Source organism: Ilyonectria robusta (genome assembly GCF_021365365.1).
Source record: "Ilyonectria robusta strain PMI_751 chromosome Unknown BGZ61scaffold_11, whole genome shotgun sequence".
NCBI lineage: Eukaryota > Fungi > Ascomycota > Sordariomycetes > Hypocreales > Nectriaceae > Ilyonectria > Ilyonectria robusta.
Genome location: NW_025764445.1, coordinates 68,260 through 86,349, shown reverse-complemented (window position 1 = coordinate 86,349; position 18,090 = coordinate 68,260). Strand labels below are relative to the sequence as shown.

The 18,090-nt window shown below is 54.9% G+C and overlaps 7 protein-coding genes across 7 annotated transcripts; 3 read left to right on the top strand and 4 right to left on the bottom strand.

The window, feature by feature from the left end:
* The first annotated feature begins 166 nt into the window (after positions 1-166).
* Positions 167-2,133, top strand: BGZ61DRAFT_391133 (uncharacterized protein). The gene is made up of 2 exons (XM_046242822.1): positions 167-945; positions 1,001-2,133. The coding sequence occupies exons 1-2, from the start codon at positions 444-446 to the stop codon at positions 2,059-2,061; spliced, it is 1,563 nt and encodes a 520-aa protein (XP_046103486.1). The 5' UTR covers positions 167-443; the 3' UTR covers positions 2,062-2,133.
* Positions 2,134-4,002, bottom strand: BGZ61DRAFT_588747 (Snf7-domain-containing protein). The gene is made up of 2 exons (XM_046256541.1): positions 3,662-4,002; positions 2,134-3,606 (listed from the first exon to the last, which is right to left on the bottom strand). Exons 1-2 carry the CDS (start codon positions 3,709-3,711, stop codon positions 2,232-2,234), a joined length of 1,425 nt encoding a protein of 474 aa, XP_046103485.1. The 5' UTR covers positions 3,712-4,002; the 3' UTR covers positions 2,134-2,231.
* Positions 4,003-4,075: 73 nt separating this feature from the next.
* Positions 4,076-6,880, bottom strand: BGZ61DRAFT_452720 (cis-golgi transport protein particle complex subunit). Its single transcript, XM_046245990.1, has one exon. The coding sequence runs from the start codon at positions 6,599-6,601 to the stop codon at positions 4,298-4,300; it is 2,304 nt and encodes a 767-aa protein (XP_046103484.1). The 5' UTR covers positions 6,602-6,880; the 3' UTR covers positions 4,076-4,297.
* Positions 6,881-6,956: 76 nt separating this feature from the next.
* On the top strand, positions 6,957-8,220 carry BGZ61DRAFT_452719 (Pre-mRNA-splicing factor cwc26). Its single transcript, XM_046245989.1, has one exon. It carries the CDS (start codon positions 7,102-7,104, stop codon positions 8,083-8,085), a length of 984 nt encoding a protein of 327 aa, XP_046103483.1. The 5' UTR covers positions 6,957-7,101; the 3' UTR covers positions 8,086-8,220.
* Positions 8,221-8,393: 173 nt separating this feature from the next.
* Positions 8,394-10,525, bottom strand: BGZ61DRAFT_353254 (uncharacterized protein; the record flags this gene model as incomplete). Its single annotated transcript, XM_046240498.1, has 3 exons — positions 8,394-8,605; positions 8,675-9,158; positions 9,215-10,525. The coding sequence occupies 3 exons, from the start codon at positions 10,523-10,525 to the stop codon at positions 8,394-8,396; spliced, it is 2,007 nt and encodes a 668-aa protein (XP_046103482.1).
* A 1,333-nt stretch (positions 10,526-11,858) lies between these two features.
* On the top strand, positions 11,859-15,410 carry BGZ61DRAFT_38410 (uncharacterized protein). The gene has a single exon (XM_046242695.1). The coding sequence runs from the start codon at positions 12,037-12,039 to the stop codon at positions 15,229-15,231; it is 3,195 nt and encodes a 1,064-aa protein (XP_046103481.1). The 5' UTR covers positions 11,859-12,036; the 3' UTR covers positions 15,232-15,410.
* Positions 15,411-15,761: 351 nt separating this feature from the next.
* Positions 15,762-17,873, bottom strand: BGZ61DRAFT_506450 (XPG domain containing-domain-containing protein). The gene is made up of 2 exons (XM_046251867.1): positions 17,402-17,873; positions 15,762-17,349 (listed from the first exon to the last, which is right to left on the bottom strand). The coding sequence occupies exons 1-2, from the start codon at positions 17,608-17,610 to the stop codon at positions 15,837-15,839; spliced, it is 1,722 nt and encodes a 573-aa protein (XP_046103480.1). The 5' UTR covers positions 17,611-17,873; the 3' UTR covers positions 15,762-15,836.
* Positions 17,874-18,090: the final 217 nt, after the last annotated feature.

The window sequence follows — 18,090 nt, the reverse complement described above, 5'->3', positions numbered from 1 at the left end:
CAACAAGAAGGTAGCTTGGCGGAGGATCGCGAGTCAAGTCTCGAGAAATAGTGATTACGATGAAAGCTTGAGAGAGACGCGTAGAGTGGACGCGGTCTCACGTGTTATTCTTCCAAGCGGGTATAAAATGGCATCTTTAGATGCATATAGACACACTCTGTCTCGGACTCCCCCCGGGTGACATTCTAAAAAGCGGGGCCATCCCTATAACGAATTCAGCTGAAAGTTCAAGCGTCATTCTAGGGTCGCGTCTCGGCGCGATGTCGTCCTCAAAGAGTCGAGGGTCGGGTTTTGACTCTGGATGAAGCGGTTTCCCGGCGGCTCTACCACCACAGTTCGACAACTCTCCGCCGTTGGATAACGCATGGGAAATTCGAATTCCATGTTCTGGCGTCTATAATCCTCAACGTTCCACCTCCAATCCTCCATCCTCAACAGCCCCAATGTCCGAAAACGATGTCCCCGATTCGACCGACTGGCTTTTAACGCCGCTCTCCGGCTTCGCTGCCGTTGAGAGTGCTCTGCGCTGCCAGGTCTGCAAGGATTTTTACAAGACTCCCATGATCACCTCGTGTTCTCACACATTCTGCTCGTTATGCATCCGACGGGCGCTGTCCAACGACAGCAAGTGCCCGCTCTGCCGCGCACCAGACCAAGAGCTCAAGCTCCGGAGTAACTGGTCAATAGAGGAGACAGTCGACGCTTTTGTCAGGGCGAGGACTGTGGCTTTGGAATTAGCCAGGAGCGGTGGGGAAAACTCCCTAGCCAAGCGGAAGGCTGAAGATGACAACGACGAGACCAACGATGCACCAGAGGGCAAGCGACTACGGACATCGTCTCGATTGAGGAAACCGCAGGCAGACATGCCCGTTGCAGATGCGACAGCTTTTGAAGACGACGAAATCGTTGAGATTCCAGATGATGACGAATATGTCCCTGGGCCCGGTAGGACAACCTTAGAGAACGTCACACATGAATCATCCGCTAACACAGGCTCTAGAAGACGGCCTCGTCCCCTGTCCCGTATGCCAAAGCCGAATGAAAGACTGGCAAGTCTTTAAGCACCTCGAGTCTTGTCCAGGCCCAACCCCACCAAAACCACGAAGAGCAGCAGCCGAAAGCAGTTCTAGCGCCAGCGTCGGCTTCAGTCAACTACAACGGCAACAGACCAAGCCCCCCGACCGACTCCCCGCGCTCAGCTACTCGATGTTCAAGGAGCAGGCCCTGCGGAAGAAGATGGCGGAGATCGGCATTTCCAACCAGGGCAGCCGCGCGCTGCTGGAGCGCCGTCACAAGGAGTGGGTCACGCTTTGGAACGCCAACTGCGACGCCGCGCGACCCAAGAAGCGCGGCGAACTACTCCAAGACCTGGACATCTGGGAGCGCACTCAGGGTGGGCGTGCGCCTGTTACGGGGAGAGCGGCGCAGAGTGCGGCAGTTATCAAGGACAAAGACTTTGATGGCGCTGCCTGGGCGACGAAGCACGATTCGTCTTTCAAGGATTTGATTGCGAGTGCGAGGAAGAGCAGGCTAGAGGCGAAGAAGAAGATGGAAGAAGCTAAAGAGGAAGAAGCGAAGAAGGTTTCCAATGCCGAGCCATCACTGCCAGCCCCGGTGTCAGCACCGGCGCCTTCAGAAGTGTTGGCCAACAACGTCGAGACGACAGTTGTGCCGGTGATATCACAACCAGCGATATCACAGCCGCCTCCACAGAGCCAGGTCTACGAAGCACCCGCCCCTCCACCGCAAGTCTTCGAGGGCCTGTCATATCCTCAGGCTATTCCAAATAACCACTGGGATCCGCATCATCAGATACAACCCTCAACCCAGGCAGCCTGGCAGCCTATTGCCCCGGTTGCCTATCCCTCGCGTTACAATGCGGAGAGCTATGCCTACCAGGCGAACCCGAACACATACATGACGCACCAGCAGCAGCCAGCCTCGTCGTGGAACAATAGTGTTCAGCATACGGACCCATCTTCGTACGCTGCAACTGAAGAGTTTTCTTATCAAGGTAACTCGCATGTCCGGCCGCCGGAGGGACCGAATGGGTTGCCATGATGCTTCTGGTCCGGGGCGCACTTTGATCGGGCAGACGAAGATGGGATTATTAAATGATACCAAGTCAAGGTGATTATGTATATATATGTACACTCTAATGACGTGCCAATGACACAAACCGCTGAAACGCCGACGTATATCCTAACCCATAATGAACATCAGATGCGTGATCATACTGCTGGCAAAAGTTGTGCCTCCTTCTCTGCCTGTGTATCATTCTCGTTCGACAAGTTCGCAATGCTCGTTCGCGATGTCGGTGTCGCCTCCTTTTCCCCGACTGGTAGCTCGGTAGGCACCTTGGGCAGCTCGTCGAGCCTCTTCTGTAGCTCGGCCGCCTCCTTGGCTTCCTGCTCCTTTCGGGCCTTCTCCTCGACGGCTTGCTTCTGGCGTAGCACCTCGACATCCTTCTCGCGCTCCTGCGCCATCATGGCCTCGAGCTCGTCGTCGATCTCGCCCTCGTCCACAACAGCGCCAGTCGCCTCGGCCAGGATAGCGCCGACCTCGTCCGCCGCGCTCATCTGCTCGCGGACACGATCCATGACAGCATCAACGCGATCTGCACCTCCGACTTGCGCGTTCAAGCTCTTGAGCACGCCACCCGACGCTTCCATAACCTTGACAAGCTGGACATTGTCGGCGGCCTGCTCAATCTTGGCGGCGACTTCCTCAAGTTGGTTAAGGGTGGTGTAGCGTGTCGCAAGGGAAGCCTCGGCTGTCTTCTTGGATTTGAGGGCAGCCAGAGCGGCGACACGGTTTTTGCGACGGACAGCGTCCTTGGCGGCCTGAGCAAGCTCGTCGATGCGCGTATTCAGGATATCGGTTTGATGCTTGAGGCTCTCGGTTAGTTCCTTGAGGGAAGCTATGGCGGAGTCCCCCTCGGTGATGCCTCCCTGGTCCCCAGAGCCCTTGATCCGGATAGTCTGGCCATCGTACTCTATTACGCCTTTGTCCCTCGAGAGAAACTTTAATAGTACCTCTAAATCTGTCTCTGATAGGCGCTGGCCCTTGACGAGAGTGGATGTAAATGCCTTTTGGAACTGCATCTTGGTGAATATGCGGTCGAATCGGGAGCTCTTGTCAGCCGTCAGATCGCCCAGCTCCTTAGCTGCGTCCTCGAGATTTTTGACAACCACGAACTGGCCAATGGGCAACTTGTCGTCCCCCCTCGACGGATCCACGACACCTAGCTGGCGAAGGGTCCAGCCCATGACAGCCCACGGCACCCCCGCCCAGGTGCGGGTATAGATACTCTGCTGCGACTTGTTGAAGTCCTGCAGGGGAATGAACTCCCGTTCCGCGGTCGCCTCCCGCACCACCGTGCCGAGCGCGAGCGGCTGACCGAATTCCTTGTTCCCTAGTGATCGGAGGAGCGAATCGTCGAGCGAAAGGGCGAAGAGATTCGGGCTGGACCCGCGATGTGAGACGAGGCCGCGTGCCGCGATGTGAGAGAGCGCCTGCCGCCAGGCCGAGACGTTTGCAGCGTAGCCATCGGGGTTGAGCGTTCGCTGCGGTCGGAAGTCGGAGTAGAGCGCTGGCAATCGAGACCTAGATGAAGATGTCAGCGGGCTATGGTTTGGCCGTTCGAAGGGCGTGTGCCTACTTGCGGAAGCTGGGGTCGTTATTCACGAGGTAGTCGGCAAGCTCGCCCATGATGCGTAGTGGAGTTGAAGCAGCACAGTCGCGCAGGGCCCGAACTTGACAAATACGGTGCTTCCCTGCGGCAAACCGAAAGCAACAGAAACGAGTTGGTTCCGGCGACGCGTTGAAGTCGGTTGTCCACGTGTAGAAAGCGATGGCCAAACGGCAGATGGTGAAATGGTGGTGAACAAAGGGACGGAAGTAAACGAACCTTTGGTGGGGTGGCTGTCGTCAGGGACAATATGGCAGCGAATTTAGGCCTTGACGGCGCGTCATCCGCTGGTTATCAGTGGAGTAGATGAGAGCCAGACCGCTAAGCCCCCTGCAGGCGCCGAGAATTCCGGGGGTCAAGTTCAAGCCAGTTCATGTTCAATAGATTGAACAGCTCGGCGACTTGATGACACCAGGCAAAGATGGAAGAAATATGTCAATAATAATAGTGTATTCTCCAAGCCACATACGCTCTTTTGGAGCGCCCCGAAACCTTCCCTTTACAGTGCTGTCTCTGTCTATATGGCTCCCGTCATCCTACCAAAAGTTGTCATGATGCGTTCGTAAACCCTCTCACTCAGCCCTTCCAGCTGCGATCTGTTACCTATTAATCAAAATCCTTCTGTGCGCTGGGCTCGGACGCTTCCTCTTCTGCAGAGGCGTCTCGGTGTAGAGGCGCCGTCTCCAAACCGACCATGCCCACGGTGCTAACCCGTCGCGCGCGCAGATCAGTCAACGCCTCGCTCTCCTCGTCGATGTCGGCATCGTCGTCGTCCGCTGGGCCCTCCTCGTTGTCTGACGTGTCCGGAGACTCGGCAAGGCTGTTCTGGAGAGACGACATAAAGTCACCTGCCGCAGCAAACTTATAGATCGCCGCTTTGTGCGGTAGAGTCGCATACCGCCGGTGGGCTTCGTCTAGGCATTGCCGCGCTTGGATGTGCTTGGACTGTTGAAGCCAGGCATCGGCGGCTAGAACGTGCCACGCTGCCGACTTGCGGCGGCGAGAACCCCAGTGCCAACTTCCTACACCTTGCTTAGAAGCGTAGCATATGCCCAGCCGTTCCTTCATGAAGGCGTCACCAATGCTTCCAGGGATCTTCGACTCTAGGAGTCGGATTCCCCATCGCCCAGCATCATCAATACTTGTTCCGCCTCGCAGGCGCAGCAATTCTAGACCAAGCGTCAAGCTCCGCAGTGCACCGTACGGAGCAACGCAGCGAGTGTTGTAGGAATAGAATGCAGCCTCTAGCATCTGGTCGATCGTCTCCGCACGGTTTTTAGATGACAAGTGCTGTGGCAGAATGAGGAGACTTGCGGCTGCCATCTCGTTTGCGGCGGCGTGGTGCTTCCATGCCTTGGAATCGCTAAAGTCGGATCGCAATAGGTCATACGTCGAGTGGGCCAGCTTCCAATCGCGCAGCATAAACGCATAGTCGGCTAGTTTCCTCATGATAGCCTCGGGGGCTTCAGCTTGGTAAAATCCCGCCATGTTATAGGTATCCTTTGAGCTGCTTGAGTTGCCCGAAGAGGAACGTGAGCTGCTTCCAAATGTCCATTTCCTTGAAAGGTTCATGAACCGCCCCGTAATGCCTCTACGTCTTGAAGCAACCTGATCATTCCAGATGGATACGTGTCGTTCCATCGTAGGAACGATAGACTGTGTCACCATCTCACGTACGAAAGTCCGGATCGCCGTGGCATCAGATTCGAAGATATGCATCGTAGGGTCCTCAAAGTCTTCGTCATCCTGACTTCGTCGAATATCTTCCAGTTCCTCAGTGGCCGACATCCAATCACTGCGAGGAAGTGGTATACTGTCATCATCCGTCTCGGCGCTCGCGCTGCTTCTCAGTCTCAGGAGGTGGCAGTGGAGACCAAGATTACGCTTCATTTGGTCAAAAAGTCCCATCGAGCGCGTAATATCATCCTTCTCTTCATCGTGAATCAGGACATAGTATCGGAGATAATCGCCATCCACCCATACGGGAAGCCTCTTCTCTCCCTGACTAGTCTCCGAGTATAGCCTTCTAAGTTCTTCAATGGGGTTCTTGTTTCGGGAGCTGATGGCGATGACACAAGCCACAGGGTGTGCAAAGGTCTCATGAGGCGAAATCTGGAATCCCGATAATAGTCGCCGTAGATAAAGTGCGTAGTATGGCGACGTATCGTCATCCGAGCCTTGTCCGGAAAAGGGGCCCTGCGGCACAGTTGCAAACGACTCCTCGGCGTAGGACAGGTGCCGCTCCACCACTGCTTCGACGTTGGCTAGAAGCTGCTTATCTCGGGCTGTGCTTGCCTGGTTCCCAGTTTGACCTTGTGGTGGCGGAGCATTCTTGAAACCTGAGACCTTGGGGTCTGGGTGCTCAACATCGTGGCCGAATCTCGTGAATCGGATCGAGAAGTCCTCGGTGGTCCGGCTCATCCCATTACTATCTCGAATCGTAACCTTGCCCTGTAGATCCTCGCCAAAAGGGCGCAGTAGCTCCCATAGACCATTTTGAAATCCCTTGTCGCTCATCAAAGCCTCGGTATCCTCAGAGGCGTAGATGGATACGTGTGGGACGTACGCTTTGAGAATGAGGTTGAGCGGCTCGGCCGGGCTGTCTCCGGCATTGGAGGCGGGGGATCGGGGCGGCCGGGAATCGAAAACGGTGTTGGAGAGAACCCGCGACGGGGACCCGCGACCGGCTGGGGAGATGGACCTCGAGCCAGGGGGTGACAGCGTCGATGCGTACAGCGAAGCCCTCGAGGGGTTAGAACGGCGGAAGGGCAGGGAGGTCTCGGAGCTGGGCAACGACTCAATGGTGGACGTTGAGTGCCGCGTCTTAGGGAACTTCATGGTCGAGGCTGCCATGGGCAATGCCTGGAGCGGTTCCGTCGGCGGGTTTTCATCTTCGAAAGGCTGTGGCATGAAGGCGACTTCGGGGAGGGTCGAGTCGTGGGGGGTTGTTTGCGATGCCGCTGAGGGCAGAGCGGATTCACGATGCGCACGCGGGAGAGGGCGGGAGGTAGCTGACTGACGAGGCCAAGATCCGGCTCTGCATGATATTATTACTGAAGTCGTAGCCCAGGCAGGTCTGTGTCTCAGCGGAAAGGAAAGAGGTCGCGCTCAATTATCATTCTCAGAGGAGTCGGGCGACAATGTGGACTCAAGACCGTCGCTGATGATTCGGTACGTACCTCAACTACGAGAGAGCTTGGGTGCGCGTCTTCCCTCATAAGGCCGTAGACGTAGTCGACTTTGCCCAGTGCAGCAAGGCGCCATCAAGGGCCCCCACATTGCTCTACCGGGGCGACCGACGTCGCATTCCGGTACCTGCATAAACTGCATGTGAGCCAGGAGCTTCAGCATCTTGAAGTCTTGTATCATCGGCAAGGTCACGCTTCGCCATTGTCACACACACCACCACGATGCCCTCGGATCTCGCAGACTATCTCGCCACGCGGTACCTGGTCGCCGACCCAAAACCCTCCAAGAAGCGCAAGCGCAAGCGCGGCGCCGAGCCAGCTGGTCTGGTCATCAACGACGACGACGACTCGGCTTGGGGTACCAACACCCAGGGAGACGATGCAGCTGAAGATGGTCCTGTAACAGTAACGGGTAGATCCGCAGAGTTCCGGAAGGCCAAGAAGAACAACTGGACGTCGGTCGGCAAAGGCGCAGATGGAGCAGAAAAAGACGACAGCGCCGCGGCCGATGCGATCCTCGCGTCTGCAGCGGCCGAGAACGATGCGACAAAGGACGCGGAAGACGAAATGCCAGTGGTGGAAGACGGAGGGGGCGTGACAAAGATGAGCGACGGAACCCACGCCGGACTGCAGAGCGCCGCGGCCGTGTCCGCCCAGCTAAAACGACGGCAACGAGAAGAACGCGAGGACTTCGAGCGCCACCGCAAATCAGCAAAGGAGGAGGAGACAGTATACCGAGACGCCACCGGCCGACGCATCGACATCTCCATGAAACGCGCCGAGGCTCGCCGCGCAGCCGCCGAGGCAGAAGAGAAGGAACGGGCGGCCGTCGAGGCGCTCAAGGGCGACGTGCAGCTCGAAGAAGCCCGGAAGCGACGTGAGAAGCTAGAGGACGCCAAGCTGATGAAGTTTGCGCGGACCGTCGACGACGAAGAGATGAACGACGAGCTCAAGGAAAAGGAACGGTGGAACGACCCGATGATGCAGTTCATGGCCGAGAAAAAGGACACGGGCGGCAAGGGCAAGAAATCGAAGCGGAAGCCTGTATACGCAGGCGCAGCTCCGCCCAACCGCTATGGCATCAAGCCCGGGTACCGGTGGGATGGAGTTGACCGCGCCAATGGGTTCGAAGGGGAGAGGTTCAAGGCCATCAACCGACGGGAGAGGAATAAGGGGCTAGACTATTCATGGCAAATGGACGAGTAGGAGAATGATTACAGTAGGACACGGTTATACCCCATTATTGAACTTCGCTTGGAACATCGGAGCATACAATGTCACGTTGACTACGCGTGTGACAGGGCTTCTAGTCGTGACAACTCCTTGTGCAAGATAATAAAGTGTATTAAAACAATGGGCTTGGGGCCTGTTCACGTGGCCCATCCTCTCCATACCGCTCAATCCCCCATTGCGTCTCTGGGCGACGGGGACTTTGTCCTATGCCGGGCCATTCGAGAGCCGAAACGTAAGAAGGCAACCTGTCTCTACACCAGAACGACTCATACATCGTCCGCTCATCTTCTGCGTCGCAGTCGCTTATCCGGGCCATACTCACAGATTTGCTTGACGAGCTTGATCCACTCTCCCTTGGGCATCTGCCCTGGCTTCTCACCCACACGTCCCTGGAATTGTTTGATTAAGTCACCTATGACAATACCCTCCGCAGGGATCTTTTCCAGAATCTCCCACGACTCAATTCCAGAGCCGGACGGGCCAGGGGAAGCACCTAACCAGTCAACGTTAGCTATGTGGTCTAGAAAATCGCCAGCAGAAGTTCTCTGATTTAAGCACTTACCACCTTGGGTTGGGATAGGACTACCAGCTCTCGACGCTGAGGGGGTGCCTCGAGCGCTGCTGCTCACGAGCTTCAGCTTCTTCTTCTTGGGGCCAGCGCCGTCCGACATTTCACCACCAGTAGCTTCGCCGTCGCTACCGGAACCAGCACCCATCTTAGACCGCCGCATAGCAGCGCCCTGCGGGAGAGGTGTGCCCGCACGACTCCCTGTAGCAGGCGTAGCCGTCTTCTTCAACTTCTTTCTCGAAGACTCGTTGCCGCTCGATTCCGAGAGAGCTGGGGAGCCTTGTCGCTTGAGAGATTTGCCCTTCTTAGTGGGATCAGATTTGTTCTTCCCCTGTGGTGTTGAGGTGCCCTTTGAGCCCTTGGCCTTGTCCTTGCCCTCGCCGTCCTTTCCTTCTTTCTTGTCATCATCTTCCTTCTTGTCATCTTCCTTATCCTTGTCCTTGTCCTCATCTTCGTCATCAGATGAATTGTCTTCGGACTAGATAGAGTCAGCACGATCTCAACATAGCGCGTGTTGGCATCAGTCAGTCTTACCGAACTGCTCCAAGGGTTATCCTGGGATTTGTCGCTTTCGTAGACAAACTCGCGGTCTCGCTTGATGAGGGCCTTCTTGGTCGCCTTGCCATACTTTTCCCGCTCCAGCTCCTCTTTCAGCTGCTCCTTCAAATCCCTGTCTACTTCTTGTTCGTCACCGTCGCCAAACAGGTTCGCACCAAGTTGCTCGCGACGGATACGATCCTTAGATTCCTTGGTATCCTCGTCATCGACGTTACGCTCAAAATTGGGAGTCTCGTCATCGTCTTGGAACTCATCCCCTGACATGTCGATCTCGTCATGGTCCATCTTCTCCAGTCGCGAGGCTGCTCGGAACGTGTCACTTTCCGTCTTGATCATCGACCCACGTCCGTACAGCGCCTGGCGAGTCGCTTCCACGTCTTGCTGGCCTGCCCTCCGCTCTTCATCCTTCATGACCCAGCGGCCAACGTCCACCTTCTTGTTCATGAGCGCTTCTGCCTCATCGATGGTGAATGGCTGAAATGGAGGCTTCGATGTGAATCGATACCACTTCTCAAGAGGGACCATGCGGAACACGGACGTGTCAATCATGAAGGCGACGTTTGCCTCGGAAAGGGCGGCGACATAGCTACCAACCCACACGTTCTTTCCATCCGCATCCTCAAGATGCCATGGAAGTGCTTCCTCGTATCTTAGGTCAGACTCCTTCTTGGCTGCTACAGTCTTTGGTGCTCGGTTGAAGTTCGTCTTCTCTTCCTTTTGCTTCTTCGGTCGCTTGGGGTTGAGATCCTTGGCAACAGGGGCAATCTTGGCCTGGTCAACCGCCCGTTGGGCCTCTCGATCTGCCTTGGCCTGAGCCATCCTCTCTGCTTCTAGTTCGTCCACTGCGGGTTGCTCGGGAACCTCTACTTTGACAGCCCTGCCAGGTGGGGGTTGTCGGGCATCACGTCGATGCAGAGTAACGGGTCGGGCGAAATCGTCCTGGTCGGCAGGGTCAATGGGTTTGTCGCCTAGCTTCGCCTGGGAAAACTTCATCAAGTGATAGCGGATGCCATCGAGCAGCGCCTTCTTGGTGGTCATGATTGGGATATCGGTAAAATCAGGAGGTGGCGCCTCGGACCATCCACCATATTTCTTGCGATTCTCTTCGAGGTTGGGCTTTGGGCCATTCTGAGAACCTGGCTTGGACTTCAACGCGGGTTTGGGGGCGGGCTTTCGCGAAGCAACGAGCGGGTTACCACGGGGAGGCTTCTTGCGCATCGGCCTCAGGGGATTCGCCTTTGGGCGGCTGGGGACGCCATTGGGGTTTCCGGCCGGCGGTGCGCTCATGTCGACGGCGACCCCGTTGGTTGGCGAGATGGTGTTGAAAGGAGGCGCCCGAACCGAAGGGTGAGGCAGCAGCGGTGCGCCTGGAGCCTTGGAAGGCCGTGGGAAACGGAATGGAGACGCGGCAGACGGATGAGCGCGGCGGTTTCGTCGAGGGCAATCTGATCGCAGTCGTCCTTCGGAGGCGGTAATTGAGCAGGCGCGTCGGGGGCCTGGGAGAGGGTGGTCGTATCGCTATTGTAGGGGATGTTTGTTGAAGGAAACAGAGTTAAGAAAGCGAGAGGTGCTCCTGGGATGACGATGACAAAGGAAAGCAAGCCAGCGGAGACTGTGGCTGATGGCTAGGTTGTGCTTCGGCTGTGGAGGTACCAGGTACGGGGAGCTTCAGCCTCAGAGGTAAAAAATGCCTTGGGAAAAGGTGGCAGGGGATAGCTTCAGAGGGTCATGGGTACATGCGGCGCCTAAGCCTGGTGCCTTGGCTTGCCTTGCAGCTCTATTTGCCGGGCGAGGGTTGCTGCGGGAGGAATCACGATCAGAACACAAACAGCAGGGGGTAATGGGCTATGAATAACTACCTTAGGTAGGGAGCCGCCGCATGCTTGCTCCCGGTACGAATACTGGCACTTTGCTTGTGGCTTTCTGCACGAGCCCCAAAGTGCTTACTGTTGCCGGCCGCTTCCCGCCCTTGTCCACACTGTCCAACAAGCAGCGAGCAAATGAAAGCTGCAAGAAAACGGGGCGCCAAAAATGATGCACAGTATGCGTGACTGTCTGCGCACGCAATCCAGTCGTGCATAGTGACGTCGAGCCGTCGCTGCGGGGTATTTGCTCACTGATTCCAGCGCAACAGCTGGCAAGCTCAGGTTGCGACATACCGTTTGCCAGGTCGAATCGGCACAGTATCATCGCCAGCATCCCATTGTTTGCAATAGCATCGTGTGGGGATGACGGGACATCTGCAAACAACCATCCAGCCTCGATCACTCGCATCCGCGCTTGACTCTGACCAGGACCTGCCCTGTCCCTCTGTTTGATTTCCCTCTTTCCTCCTCGTCTTCTTCTTCTTCTTCCTCGCCCTTATTCCCTTCCGGTTCTTGCCTCTCTTTCCACCTGGACTCACCCCACCAACAGTCTCACTGCCTGCGGCAAGTGAGGTGATGCGCCCGACAGGTATCAAGTGTCTCAGTCAAGCCCAGTTTCTCTCCCTCACATGGAGCCTCAGACATATTGCAGCATCGACCCCAGCCTGTCCCCCAACAGGCTTTTTATTTCTCCTTCGAACCATTTTTCGTCCTAGGACCTTCCTCTTGCATCAGTTTCTTTGCCTCTCGAGCTAGACCTCAATCTTGTCGCTACCATTAGACACTCAAGGCATGCATCTACTTGCAATCGATTTACTTTAACTGAGCTCATCAAACGCAAGCCAGTGAGGACGCAACCAGGGCCCATAAGCCACAACGCTTCAGTTACCACGGCACCAAGAAGTCTGCCTACTGCCATTTCTCCAGCCTCCCATGTCGTCCAACCTCCAGAGAGGCTCGGCAGCTGCCTCAGGCGGCGCGCCCTCTGGTCTTGAGGGCCATCTTCGCAACCTCAACCTGTCAAACGGTTCGGATGGACAAGAAGCTCCCTCGCCCGGACCTTCTCAAGCCATTCGAAACTCTTGGCCGGCCGCTGCTGCAAACGTTTGCCAGCCTCAAAATGGTCCGTCCGACGATGGCATCATCAAGGAAGATCACACCAAGGGCCCTTCGCAACAGTCCAAACAGGGGCGCAAACGGCCCAACCAGGCTCAGAGACGTCAGATGAACTCTCAATTCTCTATCCCCATTGACCCTCGCCCTCAGCAGCCCCCCCAACCTCGTCAGCACTACAGTCCGACTTCGCATCATTCGCGGCCATCCCAGTCTTACCAGCGGCACATGTACACAAACTCTCACCCTCGGTCTCTGCCCCAGCAAGGTCACCCGAATCCGTCCCATTACCAAGGACCATGGAATGGCCCTCCTCCGCATCACGGCGGTCCTCAAATTGCGTTCCCTCGGAATCAGGCCCACATCTACCACCCAGTCTCCGGACAGGTTTACAACTCCAAACGTCAGCCTCATTTCACGCCAGAAGATGTCGCTGCCCAAGCCGCTCTCCTCGATAGCCTTTGTTTCCAAGTCGTCTCCAACTCCGAGATTGAGTTATCAGAGATCGCTGAAAAGGAGGCCTTCCGTTGCCATATCGAGGCCATCAGCCGCGAAGCCATTACCAAGTTTGAGCAAGAACGGGATGCGTCTCTTGAGTTTCATCCCGCCTCCGTCGAGCTTAAATGCTTCGGCAGTCTATCGTCCGGCTTCGCCACCAAGGCATCAGACATGGACCTCGGCCTTCTCTCTCCCATGTCCGCACCTCCGCCCGATGCCGCCGGTTCTCAGATCCCGCGTCTTCTTGAAAAAGCATTTCTGAATGCTGGACTTGGTGCGAGGCTTCTGACACGAACTAGGGTCCCAATTATCAAGCTGTGTGGGAACCCACCCGAGAAGCTTCGCCAAGACCTTCTTGACGAACGTTACAAATGGGAGAATGGACTTGATAACGAACCCCATGACACTCATGAAGATGATGAGCATGATAACGCCGCTTCTCATGATCACGAAGACCAAACCCAGGTAGCATCTGCTGGAGATGGTGAACCATCTCCCACAGAGTTCACAGTGCCCGACCAAGCCACCGGGCTGACGCAAAGCTTCCAACTCAAGCAAGGACCCAAGAGCTCTCTTTCATCCTATTATGGCCTAGCCAAGCGGATTCTTCGAAGAGCTGGCGGACGTGATGTTACGATTTCCAACTGTCGCGACTTCACTGATCAAGATTGGGACATTCTGAATCGTGTATGTCGGGCTTTTTTTTTCGGCCTTGCTGACCCGCAACTTCGAAAGCGCTTATCCGGCTACCCGTCTCTTTCATTCGACGACACGCCCGGCAACCGATCTCTCCTAGGTGTCTTCTCGCAGATTGAGGGTGAAGAACTTGTCCAACTCTGGAAGAAGGGAGGCGTTCGAAGTAAAAGGGCGAATCCACACGCCGAAGACGTCATGAACACTTGGGAGGGGGCGCAGATGACCACAAGCTTTGGCGACGACCCTGTTTACTTTACGAAACAACTCCAGTTGGCTTTGGATAAACTCAAGAGACTGCCAGTACTTCAGTTCTTGACCTTGGAGCAGGGGCAGCATGAAACCCCTTACGAATACGGCGACCGCACCCATGGAATTTCTCAACATATCGAGCTTGCCGACGATGACAGCACCCCATACTTTGCACGCCCCGCGGCCGTCGAAGAAGAATTCCCTGTCCTCAATAAGCCGGAATTGCTGGAAGCAGTTATGAAACGATATGTTGCTGGAATTTATCAAGAGGATCTTCGGCGTGGCGTGCAAGAGTACATTGATTCCTGGAGCCATTGGATGCCATTCACTGTCATGGTACGAAAACATGCGATTCTTCATTTGATATGGGAGCTTGAGAGAGCCCTTGAGAAAGACCTATACGAAGCACGCCACATTGAAGACATTAAGGAGTATATCAAACTGCTCCGGTCCCCCATTACGAGAGCCCCTGGTCCGCCTTATCTTCAAGAATACATAATTGTGCTCAACACTGAAACAGCTGCCCTCGCTGACAGGATTCGCATGATCCCAGACCCTCACAAAATGGCCCCCAACCAGCCTCGAGACCGATACCGAGATCGCTTGGAATTTCCCAAGACAGGTGCTGGTGTGCAGTGCGATATCAACTTCTCGGCTCACCTCGCTCTCCAAAACACTCTGCTCCTGCGATGTTACTCCCACACTGACCCACGAGTTCGACCAATGGTGTTGTTCGTGAAGGTTTGGGCAAAGATTCGTGGGATCAACTCGGGATACCGCGGAACCTTGAGTAGTTATGGCTACGTCTTGATGGTTCTCCACTATCTTGTCAATGTCGCCAAGCCATTTGTGTGTCCCAATCTTCAACAGTTGGCTCCCCATCGACCTCCCAACCTATCCCCAGCTGCGATAGAAAATACGGTCGTGTGTCGAGGTCACAATATCGAATTCTGGCGGAACGAAGACGAGATTTTGCACCTCGCTCGTGGGAACCGAATCAATCACAACACAGAGAGTGTTGGTCACCTCCTCCGTGGCTTCTTCGAGTACTATGCCTTCATGGGACCGATGACTTCTTTCTCCGGAAAGGGATTTGACTGGGGCAGGGACGTGCTTAGCTTACGAACTCCGGGTGGACTTTTATCCAAGCAAGAGAAGGGCTGGACCGGTGCCAAGACGGTTCTCGTCCTTCAGGGTGCGGGTGCTAATGTTGCACCAGACCAAACGGTGGCGCCTCTTCAGAATCCCGCCGCCACAAGCAGTGCCGGAAATGGAACACAACCCAAGCCGGCGGCTTCAGCGAATAAGAGCGCCGAGGTCAAGGAAGTTCGTCACCGATACCTCTTTGCCATCGAAGATCCATTCGAGTTGGATCACAATGTTGCGCGGACTGTCACTCACAATGGTATTGTATCAGTACGGGATGAGTTCCGCCGGGCGTGGAGGATCATCAGGGCAACGGGCAACGGCAGCTGGCAGGAGAACTTGTTCCGAGATGTGAATGAGGGTGAGGTAGAGAAAGACCCCTTCTTACGACTGTTGGACACTATTCATGGAGTTGGGATGGTTTAGCAGGTGCCCATTGAGTGATGTCTCCACAAGGGTTGGGCTGGTTGGCGGCGGCGCACAGGGGGTATCCGGTCAGGATTCAGAAAAGGACGCCAGGATGGAAGAGACAAAGTATTGTAGAGTAGTTTACTGCTAGGTTATGCATTACTGGGACACAAATTGAACTTTGTTACTCGCACACAGTTACAAGCTCCTGTATCCAGATCTCACCTAATTCAATGTGTCTGCCATGCACGCAAGCAAAGGTCACATTCAGATGTCAACTGCTCACCTTTAAGTTCCAAATCTAAAATTATAAACAAACGAAGCTTGTTTTATGAGAGACGGATGCTGAGAACCAGCCTTAAAAGATCACTCGTCTAAACTGCTAGATCCGAGGAGTGTTAAAATTGTCTTTTGGATCAGGGCATGTAGTTTTGTGTAAAAAGCAAGACTCTGTAGATCTGCCATGTGTCTTGTTTATGCCCCCGGCGAGTCCATGTGTTAGTCTCACTCAATGGTGGGCACGCATACGCACAGTGAGATTTCAACGATGTGATGATCAAGGATCGGGTTTGTATTCCTAACTACTATTTCTAGGCCTTGCCAAGGACGCAGATTTTGTCAAATTATTCATCTTGGGATAAAACAGCGAAGGGATTCTTCGCTGCTGGGGATTTTACACCTGTCGAGGCTTTCACTCTAGGTACACTGTCCTTAGAAGCTTTACGTTTCTTAGGCGCAGCTCGTTTCGACTCCTGGGCATCAGGTTTAGGCAAGGGCACAAACTTGGTGACCAGCTTCAGGGTTTGGAGCTCGCTTGCCTTGAGCAGGAACGCGATGACAGTGTCAATATCCGGGAAGTCGGATAATGGTGGTAAGGAATCCAGCATCTTGTAAAGATCGGGTAGAGTTTCTTTTGCCGGTACAAGTGATAGAACTTGGTGGAGGATGCGGAAAGAATAGTAAGCCGCCTGCACTTGCGCCACGAAATGGATGGTTTCCCAAGAGACTTTACTAGAGTTGACTTGCGAAGCCTTCTGGAGGGTTTGTAGAATATGGGATTGCTTATCTTCCTCGAAGCAGTGGCGAATATCGAGCGAAACACAAAATATGTGCCACGACAATTCCACATCGGCTCGGGTCTCTTTCAGTATTCCCGTCATTAGGCGAAAGAGATCCTGAGCAAAGTCGTGGGCGGGACCTTTAGGAATGAGAGGTACCTGCCGCCCCTTTTGCCCCGTGTTGTTCACTCTTCGGTATTCCTGGACCGAGGAAGATTGGCTGGGAATGATCCATCCGAGGACAGTGTAGGCCAGCTGTCGAATTGACGTGCTCTGTTCCCAAGCGCTTCCACGGGTTGGGTCTTCGATCAGTATGGGAAGGAAGATTTTGTGTTGTTGGGTGACTTCTGTACTGTACGATGTGCCAAATTGTAGAACCAGTTCAGATATCCTGGGATCCAAGAAGTCGATTTTGAGGGTGGTTCCAGAGAGAGAAGCAGGCAAGGGTGCAGTTTCGTGATGCAGATACTCTTGACGGAATTCATCATAGATGGCACCATCTCTAACTGGCTTGGAACATTCCTGCAAGATCTGGGGAAGTGAGAGATGGGAATCACGTTTCCGCTCATAGGCCAACCGACAGATTTGGTCTGAAGGAAGTCCAAGCCTCTCACAAATGTGACTCGGAGAGAACCTCGCACAGGCAAGTCTCGAGCCTCCGTCAAGGTAGATGTCTCTGAGGAACACCACACAGCCACGTCCCAGATCATGGACAAGTAGGTCAGAATCTGATGTGAGGACGGTACCACCTAAGTTCAGCAAATGTTGTGCGCAGTAGGTATCAGCCTCACCCGGCACCAAACGAACCTGCGAACGGTACTGTAAGGAGAGCCTGAGAGCGTCGATTACTGCAGGGACATGAAAACTGGGTGGCAAGAACGGCCTTCCTGGAGGCGGTTTGGGCGAGAAGAGAGCAGAAGTTTCGCATTTGTATTTGGGAGGGGAGAGGTAATTTCGGGAGCGTCCTCTTGGGTCTGCGGAGTGTGCAAGCTTTAACTGGCGAAAGCTCTTGGTCATTCTCTCCATGCGAACAGGACGCTTGGCGAGCGGGAGGTGGCCATCGAAGTAGATGGCTTCGCTGTCGTAAGGGTTAGTTGGTGAGTTGGCGCTGCATGAAGCACTACACTTACACAGTTACACCGCGGCTGGTGAGCTCGTCTAGCCAAGTAACAGCAGTGTCACCAAGAAGCCGGTAGGACGGGAGAACTACGCCATTTCGGTTGCAGATGTAGAGGATGTGGTAGGCGAGGGCAGGGCCGTCGATGACGACCGACTTATTGTCGAGGACGTCATGGACGGCGTAGGGCTCTAGGGTAGTGATGAGATGGGGGATCCCCATGATCTCCTGGTGTCGCTCGGTTCAAGTCGAGTTGAAACGCTGGAGATGTTGCAATTAGGCGCACAAATTGAATGTGTACTGGTGTGGTTACCGCATTGTGATTGATCAATTGAGCATTGTGGGGTTGGGAACGGCGGATGCAAAACGACTTCTGATCTGGTCAAGTGTGAATAGAAATGTAGTGTTTTTCTCACGCTCTACGCCTTTTTCGCATGCCGATTGGGCCTCCGCTCGATGATTGCCACCCCATTGGCATCGGCAGGCACGTTCTGATGCGTGGCAAGGCTCGCCCGTCACAATGGTTCCTTCCTCCCATCAACGAACGCGAGGCTGCAACACAGTTTCCGACTTGCCCCGCTTGCGGGACAACCCCGCCGTGACACGCTCTGACCTGATGCTATTACTTTTCGCACGGTGTATCACCCGGTCGCTGACTGGACAGGCGGCGTTGATAAGCCCCGTGCGACCCAGCCACAGTGT